The 27,398-nt window shown below is 41.3% G+C and overlaps 1 protein-coding gene across 8 annotated transcripts in view; it reads left to right on the top strand.

Moving 5' to 3' along the window:
- The window catches only part of epb41l3a (erythrocyte membrane protein band 4.1-like 3a), a 45,218-nt gene that overhangs the window by 6,686 nt on the left and 11,134 nt on the right, over positions 1–27,398 (top strand). For 4 of the 8 annotated variants that reach the window (XM_028964627.1, XM_028964675.1, XM_028964660.1 and 1 more), the window contains exons 2-17: positions 12,295–12,452; positions 12,723–12,914; positions 15,301–15,405; positions 15,747–15,789; positions 15,901–15,976; positions 16,664–16,882; positions 18,129–18,216; positions 19,107–19,151; positions 20,058–20,210; positions 20,315–20,412; positions 20,853–21,028; positions 22,373–22,459; positions 24,395–24,582; positions 25,172–25,219; positions 25,568–25,603; positions 25,739–25,804. In XM_028964627.1, the coding sequence (XP_028820460.1) occupies positions 12,306–12,452; positions 12,723–12,914; positions 15,301–15,405; positions 15,747–15,789; positions 15,901–15,976; positions 16,664–16,882; positions 18,129–18,216; positions 19,107–19,151; positions 20,058–20,210; positions 20,315–20,412; positions 20,853–21,028; positions 22,373–22,459; positions 24,395–24,582; positions 25,172–25,219; positions 25,568–25,603; positions 25,739–25,804 (1,767 nt within the window). In that variant the 5' untranslated portion in view covers positions 12,295–12,305. The remainder of the gene's footprint in view (positions 1–12,294; positions 12,453–12,722; positions 12,915–15,300; positions 15,406–15,746; positions 15,790–15,900; positions 15,977–16,663; positions 16,883–18,128; positions 18,217–19,106; positions 19,152–20,057; positions 20,211–20,314; positions 20,413–20,852; positions 21,029–22,372; positions 22,460–24,394; positions 24,583–25,171; positions 25,220–25,567; positions 25,604–25,738; positions 25,805–27,398) is intronic. The other 4 variants (XM_028964634.1, XM_028964640.1, XM_028964646.1 and 1 more) reach the window with 4 other exon arrangements.

Raw genomic sequence — 27,398 nt, 5'->3', positions numbered from 1 at the left:
GTATAAAAGTATGAACAAGGCTTGAGGGAATTTTGGGTGGGAGTGGCACCCCAATGGAGCATGGCCAGACACGCCATTTTACTGGTCTGACTGCCCACCATTGCACTTCACTTTGTGTAGATAGTGTATGCAGTGTGATGCTAAATTATGCCAACACTGAAGGAAAGTTAGTAATTAGAGTATACAGTAATTACACTATATATAAACATTTGTTCAATGTATTAGCCAGCCTTTACAGCTAATTATTTTTATGTTATTCCAAAAGGACTAATCTGCTACATAACAGCACATTGGTTAACAGTGGTCACTCAAGCCGTGCTGGACTGTCTGCAGCAAAAATGTTTGTGTGTTACCTAAGGACATCCAAATGTCTCTTAATCCTTCTCCTGCTGTTTCCCCTCTGGCGGTTGTCTGCCTTTCAGATGATAGTTATTGGATTTTTTTCTTGTTTGTTCCTATCACCTTCATCCTCTGCATTGATTCATGTGACCCAGTCGTATGCTTTGGAAAAACGTACGAAAAACGTGTCCCTTAAAAAGTTACCACAAGTTTCTTGGAATGGGGCTGTCAGCTTAAACAAATAATAATGAAAGCATAAAAAAATTGCTCCTGAAAAAAACGGCAGGATTTCCATCACTCTGTTACAAATTGGTGGAACAGCCTGGCATCTGCCACTAGTCCTGTGAGCCAGTCACCACTTGCAGGAAACAGCTAAAATTGACCCAATGTTTTCAAGCCTGCATCACCTCTTGTTTGACTGGCGACCCCTTTTTTTCTCTGTCTTGATGGATGCAGCAGCTCTTTGATGTTCCATTTTGAGCACTTTACCATATCTGCTTCTTTTATAGGTTATGGGAAAAAGTACCTGAGAACAAAGGCAGCCTGCAGTTTGGATGAACATATCATGCCAAATATAAAAATATATTGCATTGAGAATTGTTTTTCTGCTATTTATATATATGTGTGTGTGTGGATCTGTGTGCTGTTGATTGGATGATTAGATGTTTGTGGCAAGATCTTAACTCCTGTCTGTATTTGATGTTGGTGTCCCTTTGAGCTCAGAATCTTTTTTTTGCCCATCAACAAGGTATTTTAAACCTTTGATATGGTTGCTGATACTCAACCTCTATATCTATAACAAGCAGTTTTTATTTATATGCATGGTGTATCTAAAGGAATACATATAACAACAGAACAGGCATGCCATAAGATCAGACAGAATACTGCAAGTGATCGTAATATTACTCTTTACATGAATTCTGTATGTATCTGTGAGGACAGAGACTTGACTTTGTAGATGTTCATGGTACGGTGTTAGACAACCAAAAAGCACTTTTTAGGGCATTTTCTTTGTCGCATTAAGCTTCACTGGTGCCAGGGTATAATTTGGTGAACAGTGTTTATTTTGCATTGATTGAGCTTTTTGGGTGGCTTTTAAAGCTGTTATTTTTAAAGCATCATAATTACATGCCATACGCTTTGGAAATATGCTTTACATGCAGTACACATTGTCACAATATCCTCTGTATTATTCAATGTATGTATTGGCAGTGGGTAAGTCCGTCTGATAAATGCCATAAATGTAAAATGTACGTTTTCAAGGAAAAACATAATTATTATGAATATAATATGGATTGCATTTAGCCTTGATTGCAGCATCACGTTCACTGCTCCATCAGGAGATGAAACAATCAATTCAAGGAAAATGCTGTTAGTCAGTATATTTAGGTGGTCAGATGGTAATGTTTTTGTAACAGACCTGACTAGTTAAAGCAATCTGCCTTCATATGCTTTTTCAGCGTGGAATTTGTATGATGGGTGCATCTTTGTCTTTTCATTGGTTTGATTAGCTTGATGCAGGACATTAACATTGATGGCATTTATCAGACACCCTTATGCAGAGCGACTTACAATCAGTAGTTACAGGGACAGTCCCCCTGGAGACACTTCGTTTAGTCTTGTCTTTGCGTCCAACTGTCATTTTAGTCTTTATTAGTCTAAGTCACGTCCATACTCATTTTAGTCTAGTCAAGTTTTAGACTACTAAAAGTCTGAGCATTTTAGTCATATTTAAGTAGGAATTAACCATGACTATTTTAGTCTAGTTTTAGTCAACAAAAACTGATGACATGTTAGTATAATTTTAGTCAGTATAAATTGTATTTTAGTCTATTTTGTGTAGTGATTCAATTTCATAATTAATAATTAATAATTCACTATTTCATAATTAAAATAAGGTTGTCTTATTATTATATTAGTATATTATTTAAGGCTGCAACAACGAATCCATTAAATCGATAGAAATCGATTACTAAAAGAGTTGGCAATTAATTTCCTAATCGATTCGTTATGTCGTGCGACGCGAAGATGTTTGATTATTAAAAAAAAACTTTATTTGAGCACGGAGCGGAGTGAACACTCTCGGTCTCTCTAGCACACAGATGCTAGCAGAGTTTGGCGCCTCATAGACAGCGCGGAGCAAAAAAAAAAAAAAAAAACGAGCAGAGGTAGAGGACAGATACATGGCGGAGGCAGAGAAATCTGTGCAAAAAATATGCAAAAGCGACATGGCACGGCACGGGAGCACCACGGCAATGATCCCGCACCTGAAACGCAAACATGTTGGAGTGTTTGAGGAGGAAGAAGGGGGTTCAGCAGCAGGGTAAGTCGCTACAGAATCCTACTTTTGTTCCATTTTGAAGTGAGGAATGTAATGTCCCTGGTGCTGGTGTTTAACTCGCCGCAGAGGAGAACTAGACGGGGACTTACAGCGCCACCTACAGGTGTGGAGGGGGGATGAAACAGCATTCGGACTGTTCTCTGCGTCTCCGTGTGGACGACGGAGGGTGGAAGTAGCCTAGTGGGTAACACACTCGCCTATTGTGTCCCTGAGCAAGACACTTAACCCTAAGTTGCTACTGTTTGTCGCTCTGGATAAGGGCGTCTGATAAATGCTGTAAATGTAAATGTTTACCCGTCATCCAGCTTGACAGGCATGACAAGTTAGCGTTAGCGCGTTAATAACAGTAGTAAAGCAGGGGTGCTATAGTTACTTTGCATTAAAAGACTAAAGACATGTTTTTATTCACTAGCCTTTTTTGGACCATACCTTTTTCAATCTGTTGTCATGTATAGCTAACCTGCAAAAAAGCTTTTCTTTCCTAGTAATTTTGTCTCGTTTCCAGTCCAAATATCTAAAAAATCTTAAATCAAGTTTACTAGACAAGAAAAATGGCATGAGAAAATTAAGTGATGCTTAAAACTTCTGTTTGAGATTATATCTCATTAAGATTAGTTTTCTTACCCCATTGGCAGATAATTTTGCTTGTTCTAAGCAAACAATCACTTAATTTTGAGATGTTTTTTTAGAAAACAAGACAATTTCATATGCTATTTCATGTGTCTAGTAAATGTATCTTGATTTAAGATTTTTTAGAGATTTGGACTGAAATCAGGACAAAACTACTAAGTTAGAAAAGCATTTTTTGCAGTGTGTGTGTGTGTCAGTGTGAGAGTTTGTAAGTGTGTGCATCTGCAGTGTAGTGTAGAGAACAAGTTCTGACATTCAAACAAATTTTCTGATTTGTATTGTTCTTTATTTTTTTTAGAAATTATTTATTGTTCTGGCATCTCAGGTGGCACTTTATTTTTGCAGATGTAAAGCATACATGTGTGTTTTTTGTGTTAGTCCATTTTTATTTTATTATTATTATAACAGCTCAAGGAGCAACATGTTTGTGCACTTTCAAAAGATTTGGGTTCTGTTTTTGAATAAAGGGTTGGAAATGAATGCTTTTCTTGTTTTTTGTTGTTTATACGATTCTACGATTAATACAAAAAATAATCAACAGGTTAATCGATTATTAAAATAATCGTTAGTTGCAGCCCTAATGTTATTGTTGTATTCAAAGATTGCTTCGTTATTCTTTCCCAACCACCTGCTAAACCATGACAAATATCCTGAAATCTAATTAATTCAGCAATTGTGTCTTGCCAAAGTTATGTCATCTGTGCGACCAGATGGGAGATACAGGAAACAGAAACTGCAATATAATAACATGATCAAACAAGGAAATAATATAATTTAGTCTTATTCTTATTTGTGAACAATATTACATGATATATTATGTTGTATTGTATTGTGTTACCAGCTCGTCTTCATCATGTCATAAAGGTTTGTTGACAAAGATATCTCATCAGACTTTATGTTAACAAAAACAATACTATTGCCGGCTGTCCATCCTTGAGAACTAAGGGCGTCACTCGCCATTCACTCATCACCCGCACTGAACATTGTTTTTATTCCCCAGTCATTCCAGTAAACACCTGTCAGTCAGTCTACATTGTTTATTCCACCTTGATACTCATAGTCTCATATATGTCCATACATTTTTTTATGATGTTTATTAAACAGACTGTCTAGTCTGTTGTTATTATTATGACATTATCATGATATTATGAAAGTTATTGCCCTCTCTGAATTTTTTCTGCTCTTGAGTAGTTTGTGCTCTCAAGAAGATTAGTCTGTCTTGAGATGAAGGCTTTGTTTTGAGTCTGAACAATGCAGCATGATATCTGAAGCTCATTTTCCAATCTCACAATCAGGTCACAATCAGCTGCTAATCTTTATAATTAGTCAGACGAGCGTGTCAATCTAGGCCCCACTGAGGATCTAAATGAGATGGCTAATTTGCCATCTAAAAGATGGCTAATTTGGTGTGGCTCTATTGAGACAGTGAATCTTTGTAACTGGTATACTCTGGTATATATAACGTCTGTGGTGCTTTGGCTACATTTACCAAATATGTATAGCAGTAGATGTATGAAAGTGTGTTTATAAATGTGTCTAATGAAGTGGCCAAGGAGATGTGTGAAGCATAAGATGTGTGCTTCTGATGAATTGGTCTGTGAATGTAATGATGGACACTGCAGCTCCCCCACTTTCCCGCCCCTCCCTTCATCGAAACATTTGACTTGTAGATGTGCCCTTCAGAGAATACACTCTATCCGAGAACGAACTCTCCTTCTTCAGACTTTGCCGCCGCTTGTTGTTAATTCCGCCTGCGCTGATTTATGAATGAGCTCCACCACTCAAGTGTATTAATGGGCCTGTTTGGAAGCGTGCTGAAGTGCTCCCCTGATGGAGATGCGCTCCTCGAGATGCGCTCCTGATGACTTCCTTCATCTGTGCTGTCGAACTCTGCTTCCAATTCCTTTTTTTCATTTATGTATACATTTATTTTTTTATTTGCCTCCTCCGAATTCCTCTGCTCTGCAGGGAGAAAAGCCTATCAGGCCCAGGATGGCGCTGCCTGCTATTTTTAGCCCTCCTGCAGAAAATGAAAGGCAGAATGCTAATAGGGGAAGGGGAAGCGCAGCTGTTGCCTTCCTGTTTGCGGCATTTGATGTGGCGTCAAAAATGCGATTGAGAGATTGTCTTCGCCGCTCTCGCGCTTTCATCTACTCTTTCACATGTGTGCCCCACTCTCCCGCCCTACACCCTCAGTCCTATTGGATCTAATTATCTTCAAACTTTGGGACTGCTTGTCCACGTCTGCACTGACCCATGTCATCTGTGAGGATTTAATGAGTACAGGAGGGTCTGTACTTGAGGATCAAAACCAAAGTGAGTAAGCACACATTTAAAATGACCTAAAACTGCCGTCTTCAATTTTTCAAAAAATACTCATAAAATGAAGTTTATGGTTTAGCAGTTTTTTTGCCATTGAGCATTCGTCCACGGTCACTGTTAGACAGTCTGCTGTATCGGTAGAGGACAGTGTAGTTGGAAGGTGACCATTCCACCTGTGGCCAAACAACATATGAGGAGATGCTGATTCCCTCCATTTCAGCCCATTACTGACAGGAGCAGCAGTGAAAGAACGTCGCTTCTCCCAAGAAACCAACCAGTAAAGAACATAGGGGCTCTTCAACCAGGTGCAACCTCGCTGTTTAATACAATTTCTTTTCATAATTTCCTACTTTGTTGCCTTTCCAGTCAGGCTTGAGTGCATAAAACTCAAAAATTATTACTCGTGGAGGTTTACAAGTGTAAACAACACAGACAACAGAATGATGCTGTAGTTCAATACTGACGCTGAATTGTTTTGCACCCATACCTGGTTGAATCTCTATTTTTTGTACCATACTGTGTACTGTGCAGATGTAGAAAATGGGTTTACTGTTACTTTCATATTTTTATTTTTTATATGTAAAAACGTCAAATCTTGGCTTTCTGCGGGAGCACGGCACTGCAGTGTGACTGTTAGCGCCGGTGCAGAGTACTTTCTCCTTCTGTCCAGGATGACCACAGGGTCTTGCGTCTCTAAAACGGCATGTGCATCACACATCAGGTTGGCAACCTTTGCTTAGTATTATCTCTCTCATGTTCACTACGCCCTGTGAACAAAGGACTGTTCACCGCAACCGGCTGCCATTTTTATCTCTTACTGTTATCTAAGATCGGCGTAATGCTGCTGAGTCTTCATGGGTCTCCGGCTTACTCGGATTGTAGCTGTCAGATTAGCGCTGTTTGACGCGACAGGCCCGATTGATGGTCTTTACCGAGAGGCTGATCAAATGAATGACATAAAAAGAAACTTTGGAAAGGCAGAATTTAAATAATTATTGTCCACGTGTGTAGTTCAGATGAACTGCATCAATATTCAATGGCTGTTTGTCTCTTGCTACGTAATATTCCTGGGAAAGTCTCCAGCTACTGGATGAATGGATGGAAATGATTAGATCTAGATTACGCCTTTTAATTGTTCAGTTGTCCGTGTTGCTCATTTATGCGCCATCTTGTTTATAACACCCTGGACCATCTTGTACAAAATTATAGCTCAGTTCTGGTTTGATTGACGAATAAAATACTAGTTAGTACCAATCATTCTGCCAAGGTGCAAATCACGGTGGTGCCTGTCAGAAACGGCGCTTGAGAAGCCTTCTCGTTTTGGAGTTTTATGGGAAGGGGCTGACAGATTTCTTATTCCGCGGTACCAAGCAGATAAACGTTTTTGGGGTTTAGATATTTAACAACCTGTATATCACAAAGACGAGTTTCACCAGCATTCGTCCAACCTATTCTGTTCTCGTTCTGTTCTGTTCTCTCTGATTACCAATACATACACATCTAACTTTTTCACTCACTTTTTTATTAAAAATTCTTCTTTACTACCTTTTTAATGTAAAATAAACACAGGCAATAAAGCTGTGTTTAATTATTCATTTCATGTGTTTGCTGAAGTTCTTGTTTGCTCTTTATATTACATTGTTGCGTTGAATCAAGTATGAAATTGAATTACTGTATTAAAACCTTATATGCCACCGTGCGGTGCATCAACTTTGATGAACTATAAAACAGTGATGTTCCGTGATGAAATAGCTTCTGTGCATCTCCATCCGAGGTGTTGTAGAGCATCTCTAGGGGAAAGTGCCTCTGTTACTCGACAGTCTTTGGAATGATTGTGCTCGACTACGTGTTGCTACGATAATAGAAATGCTGGACCTCCTCGTTGAGATGAAGCATTCGTGGAATTGCGCTTGATGAAAGATCCAGTTACGCAGAAGTATGAGTGAGCATGCAGGGCTCACACAAAGGCCATGGGGTTGCTCTCGATTCATCTGCTCGCCACTGATCTTCTTAATGGGCAACACTTGGCAGGAGCAGCCATCATCCCTAATCATGGAACTTACTTCATACCCGAAGGTAACATTTGCCGAGCTCATATCTCGCCATGGTTTCAGTGTCAAGCACTCGGCAGGATACATGGAGGTGACAGGGAGGATTAGAGAGAGCCCTTCCTGACGCAGAGGCCGAGCGTGGGATTTTGTCATGGAATAGGAAACCTCTCCGACGGGAATTTATCGTCCCTGCAGCTGGTTCAGGTCCAGCTACTTATTCTGAGTCGCACTGACTCAGGGCTGTGTTTTAAAATATCTGCATGGCGCTTAACGAAAAACAAATAAACGGCAGTGCTGTGGGCAAATTGTGTGGCAAATACTAATACGATAACCAAAATCCAAGAGTTCAAGATTAACATTTTTTTTTTAAAATCTGCTTCAGAATATGCTATAACGGCAGAATGGAAATACCTGTCATGAAGACATCATGTTGTGATTTTCAAGGTGACAGCACACAGCCAGTAGACGTTTCCTGTTCCCTTTTTTGCCATGCATTTTATCTCAAAGACCTGTGTGCTGCTTCTTATTCCTCTAACCGCCCTGCACATTTTTCCCGACTTTCCCCAAACGGCTTCTTAAACGCACTGTCAGTGTTTAGTTTCTGCCTATGCAGGTTTACTTTCATTCTATGCTTGTATAGTTTTGTCTTCAGGTCACACAGAATGACAGGAGTGAAGCTGCTGAAGCTAATTACACGTAGAATGATCAAATTTCTTGCAATTACAGCTCTGTTACAACCTCATGGTAAATTATTCCATCTATATTATACATCATTGTGTATAAATGAATTATTATATTCTACTCATACTACCCTCTGTTTGGTAAATACTGTACACAGTACTGTAGTATAACTTGTTTCACTTCTCTGACTTTTCCTCATCTATACTTAGAGTTTTCAGCTGAGTAAGACAAGACAAGAAAGAAGAAAAACCTTAGGAAAGGACTTGTCCAATCTGGACAACGTTATTCAGAGCATCTGGTATTTATAAGAAAACAGAGCAATTGACAATGTGCAGTATTCTGCATTTGCAGGAAGCAATCAAAGATGATCCTATCATTAGGGTAGTCAAAAAAACAATGGTCATATTACTGTGTTTCTCAAAATGAATCATTTCAAGTATCTTACGCACACAGCTTTAGCTGTTTCAGTATTTGTTAAATTAAAAAAAAAAGTGTTCGTTTCAGTTTCATGGATTCTGCCTAGTCCTTTTTGCCTAAGACTAGGCTTGATCCAGGAACAGGAAACTGTGAAACATTATTTCAATACATGGTATACTGGGTACAATAAACCAATCTTGAATTTTGAATTGTCATACTGTTGTACTGTTCTGCAGCTGTCATTTCGCAACTGGGGTTGGTAGAAATGGAATCAGTTCTAATATAATATGAAAACCTTTCACTTTGCTTTCCAGCTGGGGTTTTCATTCCACCAGCTTCCTCGGTTTGTGAAAAACACCACAACAGCAATAGGAAACATCCGCTTCTGGCATTCCCTTCTTCACTAGTGCTCAGTTCCCATCATGACACTTGATATTCATAAGAAAGAAGGAGCCCACACATCTTACAGGATTGCACGTGGTAGCCCTTGGCCTCCTGGGTAAATGCCAATTTGGGCCACGGCAGCCATCTCAGAATGTTTAATTCAGTTAAACAAGTGAGTATGTTGTTGAACCGAACCCCTGCATCATTCTTCACATACCATTTTTTATGCATGGTTATCATAGTTAACCGTGGCTCCTTTTAAATCGGGTGAGATCTAACAGCTCAATCTGATCTGGGCAATGGCTGAGATGGATATTGACGATTTTATTGGCCACATGTGGTTTCCATGGAAACCAGGACCCATTAGTTTCCTTTAGCACCTGAGTTGTGGTGGTAACTGCAGGCATGGCTAAGTAATGTGTTGTTTCCAGCCAACCGCGCTGCAGTGTGACCTACATTGTATAAGATTAAAGCTAGCGAAAGGGGCACCAGCTTATGCCCCCTCTGGTCCTATTCAGCTCAGCAAGACGCGGCAAGGAAAAGCTTCAGAAAATGAGAGAATTTTCACTCCCAAATCCATGTCACCTTAGGAATGGCAAAGTTAAAAGTCTTGGATATTTCTCCTGGTCCAGTACAAAAGGCCCAGATTTACCTCTTTTGGCAGGGGAAATAACTACTGTTGTGATTTGCTAAAGACATGCATGATGTGGACAATGTATTTTTGCCTCTGTTCTTATTGCATATGTTGTTAGGGAGAGGACCGTATTTAATGAATTTTGCATATTGTTCTAATTTTTTCATTTTAATTAAAAAAATTGTATGTATTTTTTTTCAAATTTTTCCCTTCATTCCCATTTCCCCATCATTGCCTCTAATTAGAATTTCTATAGTTCTTCTCAAACTATGTCTGTCATGTGTCCCCAGACTTTTTGGGAAGTGTGGGGGCACACTGGAATCTTGTGTCATGGAATCTTTTGCCACCCTACCCCCTGAAAAGCCTCCAGGTTCCTCGCCTCTCACATTTAACACATTTTGGCATATAGTTTGTGATATGTTGATTGTGCATTTTGACAACAAAATTGGAATGTACAAAACTCATTTTGAGAAAGATTTCAGAAAATGGTCAATCCCAGCAACAGCATTGTTTTTCCTCAACACCGTGCCTTTAAGAAGGTGATTTGATCACAGATCAAATCACAGATCAAATCAATTTGCTTTTCATTTTAGAAAACATAAAGGATTTATGCAGAGTTATGAAGACCATGTCATACTCTGCGGGTATCCTATGGGTGCGGCAGAATTTTTGATGCATGCCTGGGCTGCTGTTGGCATGTGGGGTGTAATCCTTGATCCCATTGGCCGAGAGGGTGACTCTGCAGGCCTCAGGCAGCAGTGACATTCAGAACCCAAAATAGTTGACTTTGATTGATGTGTCATCCCAAGCACCCAACCCCAGAATTTTGAAGGGTGTTAAGGCATTTGTTGTATATTTTGTGGGTAAAGTGAAGTGATTGTCACTTGTGATACACAGCAGCAGAGCACATGGTGCACACAGTGAAATTTGTCCTCTGCATTTAACCCATCACCCTGAGTGAGCAGTGGGCAGCCATGAAAGGCACCCAGGGAGCAGTGTGTGGGGACTGTGCTTTGCTCAGTGGCACCTCAGTGGCACCTTGGCAGATCGGGATTCGAACTGGTAACCTTCTGATTACAGGGCCGCTTCCTTAACTGCTAGGCCACCACTGCCACTGGTGGTAATAGCCTAGTGGGTAACACACTCCCCTATGAACCAGAAGACCCAGGTTCAAATCCCACTTACTACCATTGTGTCCATGAGCAAGACACTTAACCCTGATTGTCTCCAGGGGGGGACTGTCCCTGTAACTACTGATTGTAAGTTGCTCTGGATAAGGCCGTCTGATAAATGCCATAAATGTAAATTTGAAGAAATCCTGATGTGTATTTTGATATATTAAATATTAATTTGTTAAACCTGAAAAGAACAATGAGTGAGTAGCATCAGAAGACTCACAGAAGACCAGGTTCTATGAATTGGTGGACTGGTGATTGTAAAATGGCCAAAGCTATGAGTGTGTGAGTGAATGGTGTGCGTGGCTTATGATGGGCTCCGGGAGTTGTGATCCTGCTTACGATTCAGCGGTTATGGATAGTGGATGAGTGAGTGAGATAAATACATGCTTTCTGCCATGTTTATATATAAAACACTGTCAGAGGAGCATAAATATAATAACATGGTTCACATTTCTGTTATTTTGCTAGATGCTAGTAGCAGCAGCTGAAGATTTTGGCAGCAGTGCATTTTCAGCTCACGTGCACTCCGCCGACTGGCAACATCAGTCGAAACACAGAATGCATGCTGGGAAGGGCTATTAGCCAATCCTCACTGTGCATCCTGCCTCCAGTCCAGTCTCTTAGCTGAGTTGTGATGTGTTTGCAGGTTCCCAATTTTATGTTAATTCGGTCAAATTGCTGAATGACTGCATACTTTAGTGTCTGTTACCACAGGGCAACTCATTAGAGCTGTTGCTATACATTAATGTGCTTCATTACTGTTGTAAATGACTATGTAAATATTAGTGCTAATCTCAACTCCTGAATGGTTGGTGCTGAACAGGTTTTACATTAATGCTAAGGAAGATGGGCTCCACTCTCACCGCAACCTTGAGAGCGCATCTCATTTATTAAAATCCCTATGAATGTTGAATTGGTTAAAATGAGCGCAGTGACGTGGTTATATTTAATATATGGCAGTCAAGTAAATGGTTTGAAGCCAAGTGAATCTATTTTCCTCCTGAAGAAGAGTTGGGAGAGAACCTTTTATGTTTTGCAGGGACAAACATATTATTTAATATTTTCAGCCACATTTTGTGTCTTATTAAGATCTTTGTGGGTGCAGGTGTTGTATTTAAATGTATGTAAATATTCTGCTTTATCCTTTATTCTTGAATCGCATTTTAAGCCATTCTTTGACCAGTTTTATTGACCTTGTTATTTCTATATGATATAAATAATAAAGCCATTCATTACTCAGCATGAAATCCACTTAATCATAATTAATATATGACTGTTGTGGAAAGAGGCTGACCAAGTGGATTTCTTTGTCTTCAGTCTGACCTGCCATGACGACAGAGCCGGGCTTAGAGTTGGAGTCGAAGGCGGAGGCCAGTGCTCCGCCTCCTCAGACAGCCCCGCCCACGCAAGCTGGCCAGGAGAGTGACCAGTTTCCTCCCGCCGCAGCTCACAGCACCCCTGTCAGGAAGGAGCAGGTAGCGCGGCTTCTTTCTGCTGTGCTTTTCGATACTAATCTGGCCTTTAATCAGTAATGGAGGTCGTTACAGCCTATTGGATTTTCTTCCCTTGGAATCTCCTCGAGATCCCAGTCCCCATAAATCATGTGCCATATAGCTCATGCGGTTCCCATATTTTGACCCTTATCTTGTCTCATGTCAGAGCAGAAACTGATGTTATATATTGCAGTATGAACAGAGCCGTAAGAGTCAATCCTTCTGTCTCTCTGCCCCTCCGTCCGGGACCAGAACGGAGAGAGGGAGGCGGGAGTCATCCCAGAGGGGAAGGCCGATCAGCAGCAGGGGGAGGAGGACAGAGCCTCGCACAGGTCATCCTCCAGCAAGCTTTCCAGGTCCCCGGGGAAGACGGCGAAGAAGCCCAAGAACATGCAGTGCAAGGTCACTCTGTTAGACGGCTCCGACTACAGCTGCGTAGTGGAGGTAAGGATGCACCTTCATTTACATTCTGCTTCTCTACACATGTCGGCAAAGAACACTATGGGAGACCAAATATATTTTCCTACCATTGAGCACGCTTCCACTAGAACAGGGGTGGGAACCGAGTCATTATGTGAAGCTCGGTGAGTATGAAGGATTGTCTAGTGCAGGGGTCGGCAACCCACGGCTCTGGATGCGGCACTTTCATTCTTACACTGTGGTTCCCTGTGGCTTTGGAACATAAATCATAATTTAAGTGTGTTTTATTTTTATTTATAGTTTTTTTATTGTAGTTCGAAATTTGAAGAGTATTTTGATCTTGTAACATTAAAATGCAATGTGTTTGTAATTTTTTTGTCGCTCGATATATGCAGTGAATGGCCGCCACCTGACCACCCCCACCAGAGCTGTTCATCAATTTGTTGAGCTGTTTTTTGCAATATTCAGTGTTTAATGATTTGCAAATGTTGAAACTGGGTCCAGATGGCTCTTTGAGTGTTAAAGGTTGCCGGCCCCTGGACTAGTGACAGCTCAACCGTCAGCAGTGGCCCTACAGTTGTAGCCCCATCCCTTAAATCACCATGATGTCTTCAAAGAAAGTTTAGCAAAATAAACGTGCCTCCAGTCCTGTCTGTTTTTTCTGATCAACACATTTAACCCAAGGGGACTTAATTAATTTTTTTTTTACGTTTGCATTAACTGCATCAGTTGCTTCAAAATACGTAAATTGTTAAACGAAGCATATAGCGAGGTGGCTTTTCAGATTTTCTCAAGAATTATAGAAAAATGGAAAGTCTCATTTTTCTACCCTCTCATATCAAATAAAATTTGGCCGATTTGTTTAGTGGTGATGAGTTCATTCAGGGGGCGAAGAAAACAACTTTCATCAAGTCCTTATTCCTCTCGCCACGTTTGCCTGATTTCTGATTGCACTTTTGGCTCAGAAAATGGAAGCGGTTGCCTTCCGTTCACGCACTCGACAGTAAATGTCCTTCCGTCCATCGCGCCGCATAAATCTGTCCTGCACGACACATTTACAGGCCAGCTGTCTGGGCAGGACAATGACGAGTTCACAGCGACTGGAAACCAATCTACTTAGTGCAGTTTTAGCCCCTAGCGTGGATTTGACCAGATTAGTCTTTACATCAAGTGGAACGATAATAAAGCGACCGCCATCGCTATTTGTGCATAAACGCTGTGCGTGTGTTGATGTATGTCTTTATATGTGTGTGTGTGTTTGTGTTTTTTTTCGGCACACGCATGCAGATTTAATACTCTGCAGTGATTATTGGTCTGTGCTGACCCAAAGGTCATCCTCTGAATCCGGGGTAAACCAAGCTGTCAAAGCAGCGGCATTGGCTGTGATGTCATGAAGCATCATGGGAAAATGTGAACAGGGAGGCCGAAAATAAGCTTTCAAAATATTCACCCCATTCTCAAGGGCAACGGCGCATCGTAGCCATTCCTTCACTCACCAGGTAGATTTTTAATGAGTGCATCTACAGAGCGGGGAAGCGTTACAAATCCATTGTAGGGTACCGGTTGAAATTAGGATGTAATTAAGTGTGGAAATCTGCCTGTTTTCCCATCAGCCCGGGGCTTTTTTTTTTCCTTGTTATGTTTTTGCCTTGTGTTGCGGCTCCAATAATCTCAAGATTATATTTTTACCTTTTGCTCATTGAAAGTCATAGTGCCATCGGGGCTCTGTGATCATTTTACTAATGAGAGCTAGACGGGGCTTGTATCCAGACTGCTAATTTTCAACCATGGTCTGATTTAAGTTTTGAAAGTTTGGGCTGCATTTTCATGCCGTTATGTAACCCTGTCTCATAAAATGCCTTGAGCGTTTGGTTATCAACGTTATTCACCTTCCAGCCTAGAGAAAGTACCATGATCTTGTTCACTTCTGAGAATCCAGAAGAAGTCATGTGTGCAGCCACGCTGGAAGTGAAGAAGAGAGCTGCATCCTAATTTGGTGATCACTGGCCTGTCAGGCTGCACTTGAGAGTAGTTACTGCTGGACCGGAGGGATGAGAGGCGAGAACAGCACTCCTCCTCTCCAGCTGCCCTCTGACCAGGCTCAGGGGATGGAGAGACCCTTCCGAGGGCTCCCAGCATGTCCAAGGCCTTGCTCACACTCTTCTTCAGCCAGATGTGGTCAAAATAAGCACACATCTTCAGCCTTATCACTGACAAAATCACTTCTGTTGATTTCATTCTAAGGCATAATACACAAGAAGGTACTGGAATATATTGTAAATGTTAGTGTATGGTCATACAGTACTGCAGCGCTTAAACACTGTTATTGCAATAATACCACAGTTAAGCGTTTAATATTTATTCATGGCCTTTGCGACAGTAAAGATAATGCTGAAATGTTCATTCACAGAAACGGGATAAAGGGCATGTGTTATTCGAGAAAGTATGTGAGCACCTCAACCTGCTGGAGAAGGACTACTTTGGCATCACATTCCGAGACATTGAAAATCAAAAGGTACGTCCAGTTCAACTATAGCATCAAAATGAAAACAATCATTTGTGTTACAGATGTTTTGAAAAAGTGACTTCTCAGATATTAATGTGTCTTGGGAGAATCGTAACTTGAATAGGGGTTTAACATAAATAGAAGAATATCTCCTCATGACCTGGCAGGTATAAGGGTCTGAAGAGACTCCAATAAACATTTTATTATAGTAAAAAAGGAACCTGTACATGTACAAAAGGACAAATGGATTGTTTTTTGTAACAATATTGTTTAAACAAATTACATAACAAAGGGAAACAGGGTGGCTTTATACTTTTATACTTCACTGACAGAAACATTGCCATTTGCAGAACTGGCTGGACCCGTCCAAGGAAATGAAGAAACAGATCAGAGGTTGGTCATTGGTCTTTTGTGTCGTTGTATAGTGCCTGCGTGGTCTCTGCCTCGGTGATTCCATCTGTGAAATCGTCCTTGGGTTGTCCTCAACACTTCTTGTTCTTTCAGGAGTGGCGTGGCACTTCTCATTCAATGTCAAGTTCTACCCTCCAGACCCGGCACAATTGTCTGAGGATATCACAAGGTCAGTTCACAGCATGCTATTCATCAGTTTATACACAAAACACTTTGCATTCAACAACATGAACTGTGGTACTTTGGGTTGTAGATGTTCTTTTTCCACCTGTCCTTAGCAATAAGTTCAACAAAGTGTTTTAATTTGATCTGTTTTTTATATACCTGTGTTCTGGGTTTACCATAGTGTTACTAGATGCGTCCCTAAGTACTTGTTGGGTGTGGATTGTAACAAAGCTGAACAGGTACTAATTGGAACAAATGTTGTAACCTTTGGTAATAGAAGAGCCATTAATTCCAAAATTGAAAATGATTTGAGGGGTGAGGACATTTTGTGTGAAATGCTGATCAAAATAAAGCACTTAATCAGCTCTTTCTAGTCGCAAAACATTATGAAATAATTCTTAATAACTTTAAGCATATTAAACTAAACCAAACGACAACACTGAACAAACACAGTTGATGCCAAAAAGGTGCTTATGACTATTTTGGAAATATTTCTTTTTTTTTCTAATGGAAATCAAGAAACCAAATTTGTTCAAAATATTGTAATGTTTTTGTTTTTGCTCTCCTGTAAAATGCTGTACTTTACAAGGGACATGTCTTTATTCACAAAATCTCCCATAGTGATACAGTTGTTTATTGCAGTTGTAGTTCAGATGTTAGAATTCATTCCCCCCCCCCTCTCTTTTGTCAGGTATTATCTGTGTTTACAGCTGAGAGATGATGTGGTGTCAGGGCGCCTGCCTTGTTCCTTCGCCACACACACCCTACTGGCCTCGTACACGGTGCAGTCCGAACTGGGCGACTACGACCTCGACGAGTACGGCACCGACTACGTCAGCGAATTCCGCTTCGCTCCCAACCAAACTAAGGAGATGGAAGAGAAAGTTATTGACCTCCATAAGAACTACAAGTGCGTGTTTATTGTTTGACCTTGGGCATCTTGCACCGGCATTATTATTATCTTATTTTCAGTTCTGATTCCAGTGGGGGTTTTTTTCAGAATTTTTTTCCCACGTACAGATTGGCAGTGGCAGTATGTTGAGAGTATGTTGCATACAGACAACCGTATGTTCTCTTTCATGCAAAATCTGCTGTGTCCTACAGTGTGTCCTACAAAATGAATTTTTAAAAAATTCACTCCAATAAAGAGAAACTGCAGCTCTGATGTTTTTAATATTCTGAACCTTTTCCAGTCATTTTGTGAAAGTAGGGGTGATGGATCAGGTATTTCGGGGTATTTCCCTGTATGTCGACCCTCAGTTGGGAAGCTAGAATGGAAATTAGTTGAAAACACAGGTCACTGTAGAACTGATGCCTTTTTGCCAAAGCCTCAGGTAGCGAGAACACATAATTAAAGCACATAGGTAATAATTTTTGTTCTTTAATAATAGGGTAATAGACTTTTTTACTTCTGAATTGATTGTTATGAGCTTTAACTCCCCCCAAATCCACAGTGTGCAGCTACAGTACATTTATCAATATGTGTTGACTGCACATATTACGTGGCTAATCGTCTTTGGTGCTGGTAAATATAGCTCTACGTGACACCGTTCAATATAGTAAAAATAATAGAATAGAAATAATAGTCATCAATAACACTCATCATCGGTATTAAGCACTGACTTGGGTGTTCGGCCTTTTTTAATACGGAAGACAGTAGTGGATAAAACAACTGCCTATGAACCAGAAGGGTTGAGAAGGAGGTGCAAACCCTCAACGTCAGGAAAACGTATCTCTTTTTTTAATAAATGAAATGAAAATCACCGAAGCAAAACTTGTAGTGCACAGTGGCCCATCAAAGGTAACATGCACACCTCAACACTCTTAAATTGTCCCAATAATCAGGTAATCCCAGTGGCACCTGAGCACCACAAAGTCACAGGTTCAAACCCCACTTACTCCCAATGTGTCCCAGAGCAAGATGCTTAACCCTGAGTGTCTCCATGGGTACTGTCCCTGTAACTGCTGATTGTAAGTTGCTCTGGGTAAAAGCGTCTGATAAATGCTTTAATTGTAAATATAAATGATGAATATCATCTGAGACCAAGCAATTTCTTTATGCTTCTCACAATATGATTTTATAGTGCGGTTCAATGATGCATGAGGACCTTACAGGAACATTATTGTTATTTTTTAATGCATTTTGTTTCCCGCAGAGGTATGACACCAGCTGAGGCTGAATTGCACTTCCTGGAAAACGTAAAGAAGCTGTCCATGTACGGCGTGGACCTTCATCACGCCAAGGTAAAGCAGCAGTGCTGCTTATCTGATGCTTTATCTGGTGCTTAAAGCAGTTTTAAAGCATGGTGTGGTTCTGATACTTGCATGACATTTCTGTCCTTGTTTGTTTAACCTTGAGCAGCCATATTGGTCTTCGGCAAATCACAAGATCTCAGTGCTAACCGAAAATCATCGGCATGCACTATATTTCATTAAAACTCCACAATTGAATCATGAAATTAAGAATCCAACAAGGTCCACTGACCAATGGCTAATTTGTGTTTTGTGTTCAGTGTTGTTTACCGTTATGTTGGTTTCTAAGTTCCTGCTTCTGTCGCTGGTTGCAGTGTCAGCTGTGTTGTACAGTAGATCACTGTCGGCGAGGTGCCTAGAGGCATTACAGTCCGTGTACAAATAAGGCGTAATTACTTTCGCACAGCACACAGAAGCACTGGCTCAATTCCATAGTGTGGATTTATAAAGACGTGGAACAACGCCATAACGAGGATTCGCCAAAGCCTTCATTAGCATAAAATGGCAGGCATCGTGTGTGACACACTGCTCATTGCTGTCTTAGCATTTTGGTTTCTACCATTATATTCAAAGTGTTTATATGCCAAACTTTATATACCTGGGTACCTCAGCAGATATGAAGTTTTTTGTTAAACGTTGTCATAGACCATCTGGATATTGTTTCCATTTTAATTTTTTTACTGGTGCCATCCATCAGAACACTTGTCAGTTAGAGCACAGGGAGCTTAAATCCTAATGAGTTTACCACTGTTCCATAATTGGTCATTGGGCAGTGTCACATGACATGGCAGAGGACATGAGCCAATGACTGGCACATTTTCTTCAGTTTGGTTAGATCAGCATATGTTCTGTTTTTTCCTTTTCTTACTTGATTGGCCTAGTTGGTAGGAAACCTCTTTGAGTGCTTGTCTCCGGCTAAGGAGGAGGTAAGGCTGCATTTGTGTGTCCAGATGTGTCTCTGTGTGTGCTTCCCCTGTCCGATCAAGTCCTTGTGCATGACCATGGTCTGTAGAGCCTGTAGTCTGCAGAACCAGTGTTATTGTGTCTGTCGTAGTCTGCCAGGTTGTTTCTGAACTGAGGATGGGTCCACCATTGCTTTCCTGTACAAGCTTGTGTATTCATTTCAGCTCCATGTCTTTTGTGACTCACCAACGTCATCAGAACCTCTGCAGGAAAGTTGTCCCTTGACGTGATTTTCACCTCTTATGGCTGGGTAGAGTAGACACCTTTAATAATAACCCATTAGGATAACCTACATAACTGTCATCATGTCTTGTATTATGCCCTTAAATGGTTGCCAAAAACACTAACAAATATTAACCAAAGTAATGTGCTCTATGCAGGGATGCACTGAGTTTTGAATTTTGTAAACCTGCTGGATATTTAAGGGGTTTGAGGAATGGAGCTGCGTGAAACGAGAGGTTTGAGAAAATACCCAATTATTAGAAACTTGAAAGGCATTTAAACAACTAATTTATATTATTTTGTGGATAAAAAAAATTATAAAATGGAATAGGCTTCTTTTTAGCAGCAGTGAGAGAGACGGGCATATCTTCAAATGATGCATAATAATAAGACTGAAGGATAGGATTTCTGCATAGAAATATGTCATGGTGCACTTTTTACTTGCACTGGCCATTTGTGCATCGTTCTTTTATCTGACGGGGACCAGTCAGTGTGTCCAGTCGCTGATTCTTCTACTCTAGTTCCATTTAAGTTTTGCCATCATAAATCACGTTGTCTGTCAACCAAAATATCTGAATGATTATTTCATTTCTGGAATTTCCAAAATGCTGGTAACCAATGGTTGTACATGTGCCTTATTTTTCCAGGATTCCGAGGGCGTTGAGATCATGTTGGGAGTCTGTTCCTCTGGTCTCTTGATTTACCGCGATAGATTGCGCATCAATAGGTTTGCGTGGCCTAAGGTCCTCAAGATCTCCTACAAGAGGAACAATTTCTACATCAAAATCCGTCCCGGGGAGGTCAGACTCTATCTTCACACCTGATCACACTATGGTCCTCTTCAGGGTGCTCCTGCATAGAAATCTGGATGAGTTTAAGCATTTGTTTTCTCGTTTTTGTCCAGTTTGAGCAGTTTGAAAGCACAATTGGTTTCAAACTACCCAACCACAGGGCAGCAAAGAGACTGTGGAAGGTTTGTGTGGAGCACCATACCTTTTTCAGGTGAGCATATTTGCCAATACAAGACTTGTCACTTGGAAATTGATAATAACATTTTGACAACACAATTGTTGAATTTGCACTGTGTATGTGTCTGCATGATTTGCTGATCTTCAGTTGGCTTCAGTAGCAGCAGTAACGATGCAAACGGTGTTATTTCAGCAGTAACTTTTTAAATGTTACTCTAATGATGTTGTTTACTGTAATAAAAACACATGGAATCGTATCGAAACTTCACAACTGTTAACTTTGACATTTAAAAAATAAATGATTGTGCTTAACAGTGCTCAGGGAAAATTCACAATTAGGGAAAAAAAAAGAAAACGGGCACTAAGAATTAATACAGAAATAATACACTAAGACCTCATACAGGGATTGGTTGAGACTACTATCCTACTGCATCCCATTGGAGGATTGTTACAGGCACTTTTCATTCCTCACAGATTGGTGTCCCCGGAAACCCCACCAAAGAAGTTCCTGACGCTGGGCTCCAAGTTCCGATACAGCGGCAGGACACAGGCGCAGACGAGGCGAGCCAGCTCACAGATAGTCCGCCCGGCGCCGTTCTTCGAGCGCTCTACCAGCAAACGTTACACCATGTCCCGCAGCCTGGATGGAGGTGTGTGTGAATTTTGCAGGCTTTCCACACCCAAATCCCATGGAATGTAGCGGTACTCTCTGGGTAAAATCCTATAAAGTGATCCCATGATGAATAATAACCATGGTATGTTCGAATTACAGAATATAAGGCTCCTGCAAGTAATGTTCTTACAATGTTGACAAATGGCTATGTAGGTTAAGAGCTCTATAGTAGTAAAATATATAGAACTGATTGTGTAAGAAGAAGCATGGGATCCACACAGAACATCCATGACTCACTTCTCACCAGCGACTGCCTGCTGCCGCTTTCATCCACCAAGGTCACGATAGTGTCGGTTTTCCACAGAAAATCCTCGGCTGCTTGGACCCGATATGTTCGCCACAGACACAGCCGTCAACTCGGATTTCCATTATATTCCTGGCAACCCTGTTTAGCCTTGGCGTTAAACAGGCATTATAAAACTCCTTTACTACGATTCTTTCCCCATGGCTTGTGTGCTGCTCCCGGTGCCATTGTAGCTTCGCTTATTGTCTCATGCCGCCTTTTCATCCTGGTCTCCTTCCACACGGCTTTATCAGCCATTCCCAGACCACTAGTAATGTCCTTTTTTCCAGTTTCTGTGCTAAAAAGAATATGGTTAAAGGCTTGTTATGACTAAGTCCTGTCTTATTTGCCTTATAAAATAACATAAAAATGTGCTGGAATATTTGGTGGGATTTGCAGTGTTTTTTCATCGTTGCATACAGGTGCACGTCGCTGCTTTTTTCCCCACCCCCCATTAATTGCTCCATATCATGTCCTTTTTGTCTTTTCGATGGGGGGGGGGCCTTTCGTTTTGATTATTGGCTTGTGCTGTCACTCTTATTTCCCAGCTGTGTGGTTTGAATGCAAATGCTGCACTTTGCTGGCGGATGCCTTGCTGGAACTTGGCAGGAGCTGGGAGGGTGACGTGGAGGTGTGGCTCTCAACACTTGTTTCCGCACAAGATGCGCAACCTCAAACAGCTCCATCATTAGTATCTAGTATTTAGAGTCGACTCCAGTCATGATCATAGTTGCTCTAATGATTTGTCATCTGCCACCGTCTTTCATGTAGAACCGTTTTTCTTTTCCCTGGAATGGCTGCCATTTGTATACCCCTTTTTATCAATTCATTGATTTTATCTAAGCTCTTAAGACTTTTTGAGTGGTTCTTGCTGCATTTTGTCTTTGTTCTGTCTCAAATACATGATGTCATTATTATCTAATTCCCTTGTGTGCTCCAAACATCTCCATAACAGCTTGGTTCTCTCTCCTGAGAGTGTCTCCATGTTTTCTGTATCTATCTTTGCAGTAGCTTTTTCATTCCTATCAATCTCCCCAGCTCCGCAGCGGAGTACACCAAAACACACAGTGACTGTAGCCCCTGGAATTAAACCATCTGCCAATATAAACGGCACTAAACCAACAGGTACATACACCCCTGTACGCACTGTGTACACTGTGTGCTTCGTAGATCTTCCTTTTATTACTGCTTCATCACATAGCTTGGCTCAGCACCGTTCTCACTTGTTTCTCACACACCGCCACCTTTGATTGGACATCCCTTGGTGGCCATCAGATGTGCTCTGCATGCGCCCTGCTGACTGAGACCTAAGCCTGGCGTGCTGGAGTGTGTGCGTGCGTGTGTGTTTGCTCGGCTGTAGCTGATGTAACAGTGCCCCCGCTGTGGCCCAAATCCATACTGCAATCACGTCCGGCGATTCAATAAATGGAAAGTTGTGTCGGGGCCTCATGTCTGTTGCATACCCCGATAGAGGGTTTTTTTTGCTTCCTTTTGGGATTTACCATAAATTAAGAAAAAGCCTTACAGCCCTTGTATTCCCTGGTTTCATGTAAGGATTAGATTTACTGAACTTACTGTTCAATGGAACAATTGAACAGCAAAATGCCATTGATTTCCATTTGTAATTTTTGGCAAAGCTACCCTATAAAAACTGTTTTGTTCTTGATTTTACCCTGTTTGGTAACCTATGATCCTATCATGATGTTAAATCCTTCAAGTGCAGCTTGAAAGTAAATATCATGCAAAGAATGCATCAGACTAACTTAATAGGTGCAGCTCGTGTTTACCCCTAGGCTACTACCAGGGGTAACACACTCGCCTATGAACCAGAAGACCCAGGTTCAAGTCCCGCTTACTACCATTGTGTCCCTGAGCAAGACACTTAACCCTGAGTTGCTCCGGGGGGGACTGTCCCTGTAACTACTGATTGTAAGTCGCTCTGGATAAGGGCGTCTGATAAATGCTGTAAATTTAAATGTAAATGTTTAGGAGGTCTTGTTTGTGCCTGCCAGCTGTGATGCATACTTACACATGCAAAGTAACAATACAATCACCTTTCAACATTCGCTCTTGTGTTGTAATTATATCTTCAGACTCTAGTAGTCATCTTAAAAAAATTACAATCTTTTGGAAAAGGTCATTTGACATAACTTGGTAATATTATTATAAACCTATGCGTGCCATATTCATTACACGTAAATGTTTTTATTGTTGTTGCTGTTTTATTGCTGATGATATTAATTGATTTTAATCCAGTTTATTAGAATATTACCTGTGATTGCAATGCAGAAATGTCCAACTTGTGTCTTCAATACACAGATGATACTTGATCAGTTCTGACCTGTTGAAGGTTTTAGCCTTTTGAATTTAATTACAAAAGGATTTTCTTATAAATATTCTAATAGTCTGAGATGCACTAGCAATAGCCAAATAGATAGTAGCATATGGCATCAATGGTAACATTACGATCTGATTATGAAACAGTTTTTCCCTTTGGAAATCTCTCTAGATTATTTTATTTTCTAATTAGAGCAAAAATCGAACCAGAGATCTGTTTCATCTGAGAGTTAGTATGCATCCACAGTTTGTCTGAAAACGACTGATGGGGCCAGCCATCAAATATGAAGTGAAATATCTTTCATGTGCCCTCATGAATTTGCCACAATTAATTGTCTGCTTTTAATGCTTAAACAGCCGATGAAGATATTTCAGCACTGCTTGAAAAAAACGCTGCTGGCATTTTAATCACCTGGTTTTGCATTTCCGCTGCACAATGACTGTCTCGATATTGCTTTACTTTCTCTGCTGCAGATCAAGGCTAATATCTGAGTTTTTTTGCGTGAATTTTTGTTTCTGCTCTGACGCTGTTCCTTGACACCCTGTAGATTTGGCAATGAATGCATCAAAGATTCAGTGCCGATAATGACTGCGGACTGGGAGCAATGAGTGAAAAATGAAAACCAGTCTCTGTGTGTGTGTGTGTGTGTGTGTGTGTGTGTGTGTGTGTGTGTGTGTGTGTGTGTGTGTGTGTGTGTGTGTGTGTGTGCGTGCACATGGCAGAGATGGGCACGGCTTTGTACGGAACTGCCAAGGGCATCGCCATGAGTGACCTCATCACCACAGTGACGCCAGAGAAGAAGGCTGAGGAGAAGAAGGCTGAGGAGGGAGTGGAAGAAGAGGAAGAGACGACGAAGGTCACGGAGGTCTCTCAGGCTAGCCCTGTCTCTCCCATTCGGCAGGACACAAGGGTGAGAGTCTCTGTTCCCTGTGCTTTAAAAGAAATACATAATTAAGAGTAGATGAGAAACATGTAATGAGGGGAAGCAGTGTTTTCAGGGCAGCTCAGGGGGAACACTATTCTTTAGCCGCCAAAGCACTTGAGCAGAGCCAGAGCTTTTGTGTGGGTCTGGGAAAGGGGCGGAGAAGCCTTCACACTGAGACTGTCTCTCAGGTGGGCAGGACAGGCTAATGGAGCGTTCTTATCTGAACCCCCTCTGGAGCTGAGGATGCCGTGAGAGTCTGAAGTGCAGCCGCAACTTAATTCCACCGAGAATGTGCTGTACCCCATCTGCAATTTCCTCTGGTTACAAAGAAGGACCGCTTTTGTTTCGATTTCTTGTTGTTGAATTCAGTTTAGGGAACTACATTGTTATGCTCTAGAAATTGCGATTGAATATGAGCTCTTGTAATTGGAACTGCAAATTGGAATTGGAATTGCAAATGGAACTTAAGTACTCATTCTAAGGCTGTAGGTGAAAATGCGGTAACTGACGAACTTTGGTTCTCTTTCTCCTCATGCTTTCCGCTGGATGTTCATTCATTTGCCTTATGTCACAGACCGATTTGTCTGAGACTGTTATTGATGGCGAACTGACAGCTACAGAGGTCTGTATCTGTGGAATTTTTTTTTGTTGTTGTCATGGTTGGTCCTAGTTGATGCGAGGTAGTTTTTTTTATGATAAAGTTATGCATATGTTATTATTTTTGTTGTTGTTTTTGTTACTATTGTTACTATTATTATCAATACTAATGATGCAAGAGTCTAAGCAACATCTGAGAGTTTATTAAAATATTGTTTTACTGAGTACACATAGTTAGATTTTCTCTTTTGGTGTGTTTTTGCTTATCTATGTATGCTGCTTTGGCCTGCTGCTCAGTATTAATGTAGAGCCATGAGATACATGTCAATATGTTACATTAATATTCCCCTCTTTCTACCTCTCATGCTCACAGTCAGACCAGGAGGATGAATCCGAGATAAAGGCACAGGTACGCTCCCTCCGATCGATGCCTGAATTTTACTGATCCTGATACCTGATGCCATGAAACAGGGGATCGTATGGACCGACCGGTGCCTCATACATGATGAAAAATGAAGCAAACATGGATGTGTTCTTTTTTCAGCCCAGTTTCATAAGGCGAATAAGAGGAGAAAATGTGTTTGTTAAGCACAGCAAGCTGATGCTGGAGGTCTGTACGGCGCGCTGGGACACTGCATGGAGACGTTCTGGTTAACAGAAGTCATTGTGAATATTTGTAGCATGGAGGTTTGGGTGAAGCTCTGCTAATGACTGACACCCCTGTAGGGCTGCTGCTTCTTATTCTGTCCCAAAACCCACCCTTTTGCAGTCTTGTGACGTCTCAGGTGCGTGACCTTGTGAAGACCCAGTGAGGGTTTAGGGTGTCCCCTTTGTAATTATGCCTTCCTGCAGAAAGCTCCTTAGTGTCCCATAATGAGCCCTTTACATGGCCATACGCGTGGAAGTGGACCTCCCTGAGGGAGGGAGGTGGCCCCAGTGCCACTGAGATGTAGCATTGATTGTTTCACAGAAAGTGATCTGGGGCAGTCAGAAAATGACAGGGAAAGTGCCGTTCACATGCAGCTGAACTGACAGCGGTCCCCTGCAGCTGCAATTATTCTGCCTAGAGGCCTGTGGCAATGTGTGTTTTTTAACCAGTGTCCCCAGTAACATGGAGTTCGATCTGGCAAACACAGCAGCATGCATTAAAAGCAAGCAAAGATGCCTCTCTGAATAGACACGAGGAGCCCTGCGATGCGAGACTAATGTAATAATGTAAATGCATCATCTGAATCGGCTGTAAAACACCTTCACTGTCCACCTCCATCTTAGTGTAGGGGTTGTCTCTGACTCGGATGAATTCAGGGAAACAAAATGCAGCTTCCTTAATGGCATTGATTTAATTTAATATGTGACATATTTATAAATTAAAAGCAATGGTTGGCACTTAATTTTGACAGCCCTCATATATTGTGTTGTGTTCTGTTATTTCTAGGGGTGTAACTGTACAGGTGTCCCATCATATGTTCCATAACTTGGTTTTTGTGCCCTGGTTCTTCTTCGTTTTTGGTGCCAACGTATTTGAAGTGCCACCGTGGCTCTGTCAAATCCTCTGCTAGCGCTGTTTATTTTTATTTATTTATTTATTTATTTTAACGTCTGTGTGCAACTTGTGTTTCCATCTCACCTCCTGTTACAACCGGGTCAGAGGGCAGAGGCGTGGACAGAGGCACAACTTGCTGGAGGGCTTTCACCCAGTGGTTCAAATCTGACATTCCTGGACCGATTTTTAAAAAAAGGCCATATTGGACCGTGCAGTTTAATATTTTACAGGCTACCATTACACCCCTAGTTATATAGATCCTGTGGCATATATGTCAGTCAGTCGCTTGGTGGATGTTTTTCTGATGACCTCTCAAATGTCTTATTTAGACAACAGTATGAAGGTGGACTTCACCCAGAGAGAATAGAAAAAAAGGTGTGAAGTGCATTTCTGTCGCTTGCCCATTTCAAACCCCCCGGAGCCTCGACAGCCTGCACACCTTGAGCCCCCATTGTCTACACAGACTTGTCAGAAGCCTGCAGGGGTTAGGGTAGGAATTGGGACAGCGCAGAGTGTCTCTAACACTGTCCATTACGCATGATGGCGACTGAAAATGCCAGAGTTATCATGCAGAGTCTGCGGTGGAGAAGAGCAGAAGATACTGGGAGTCTCTGCGGTGATGTAGTAAGAGTGACAATTTAACAGCGTGGGTAATAAGCGG

Source organism: Denticeps clupeoides, chromosome 2 (genome assembly GCF_900700375.1).
Source record: "Denticeps clupeoides chromosome 2, fDenClu1.1, whole genome shotgun sequence".
NCBI classification, from domain to species: domain Eukaryota; kingdom Metazoa; phylum Chordata; class Actinopteri; order Clupeiformes; family Denticipitidae; genus Denticeps; species Denticeps clupeoides.
This window is presented reverse-complemented; position numbering and strand designations above follow the sequence as displayed.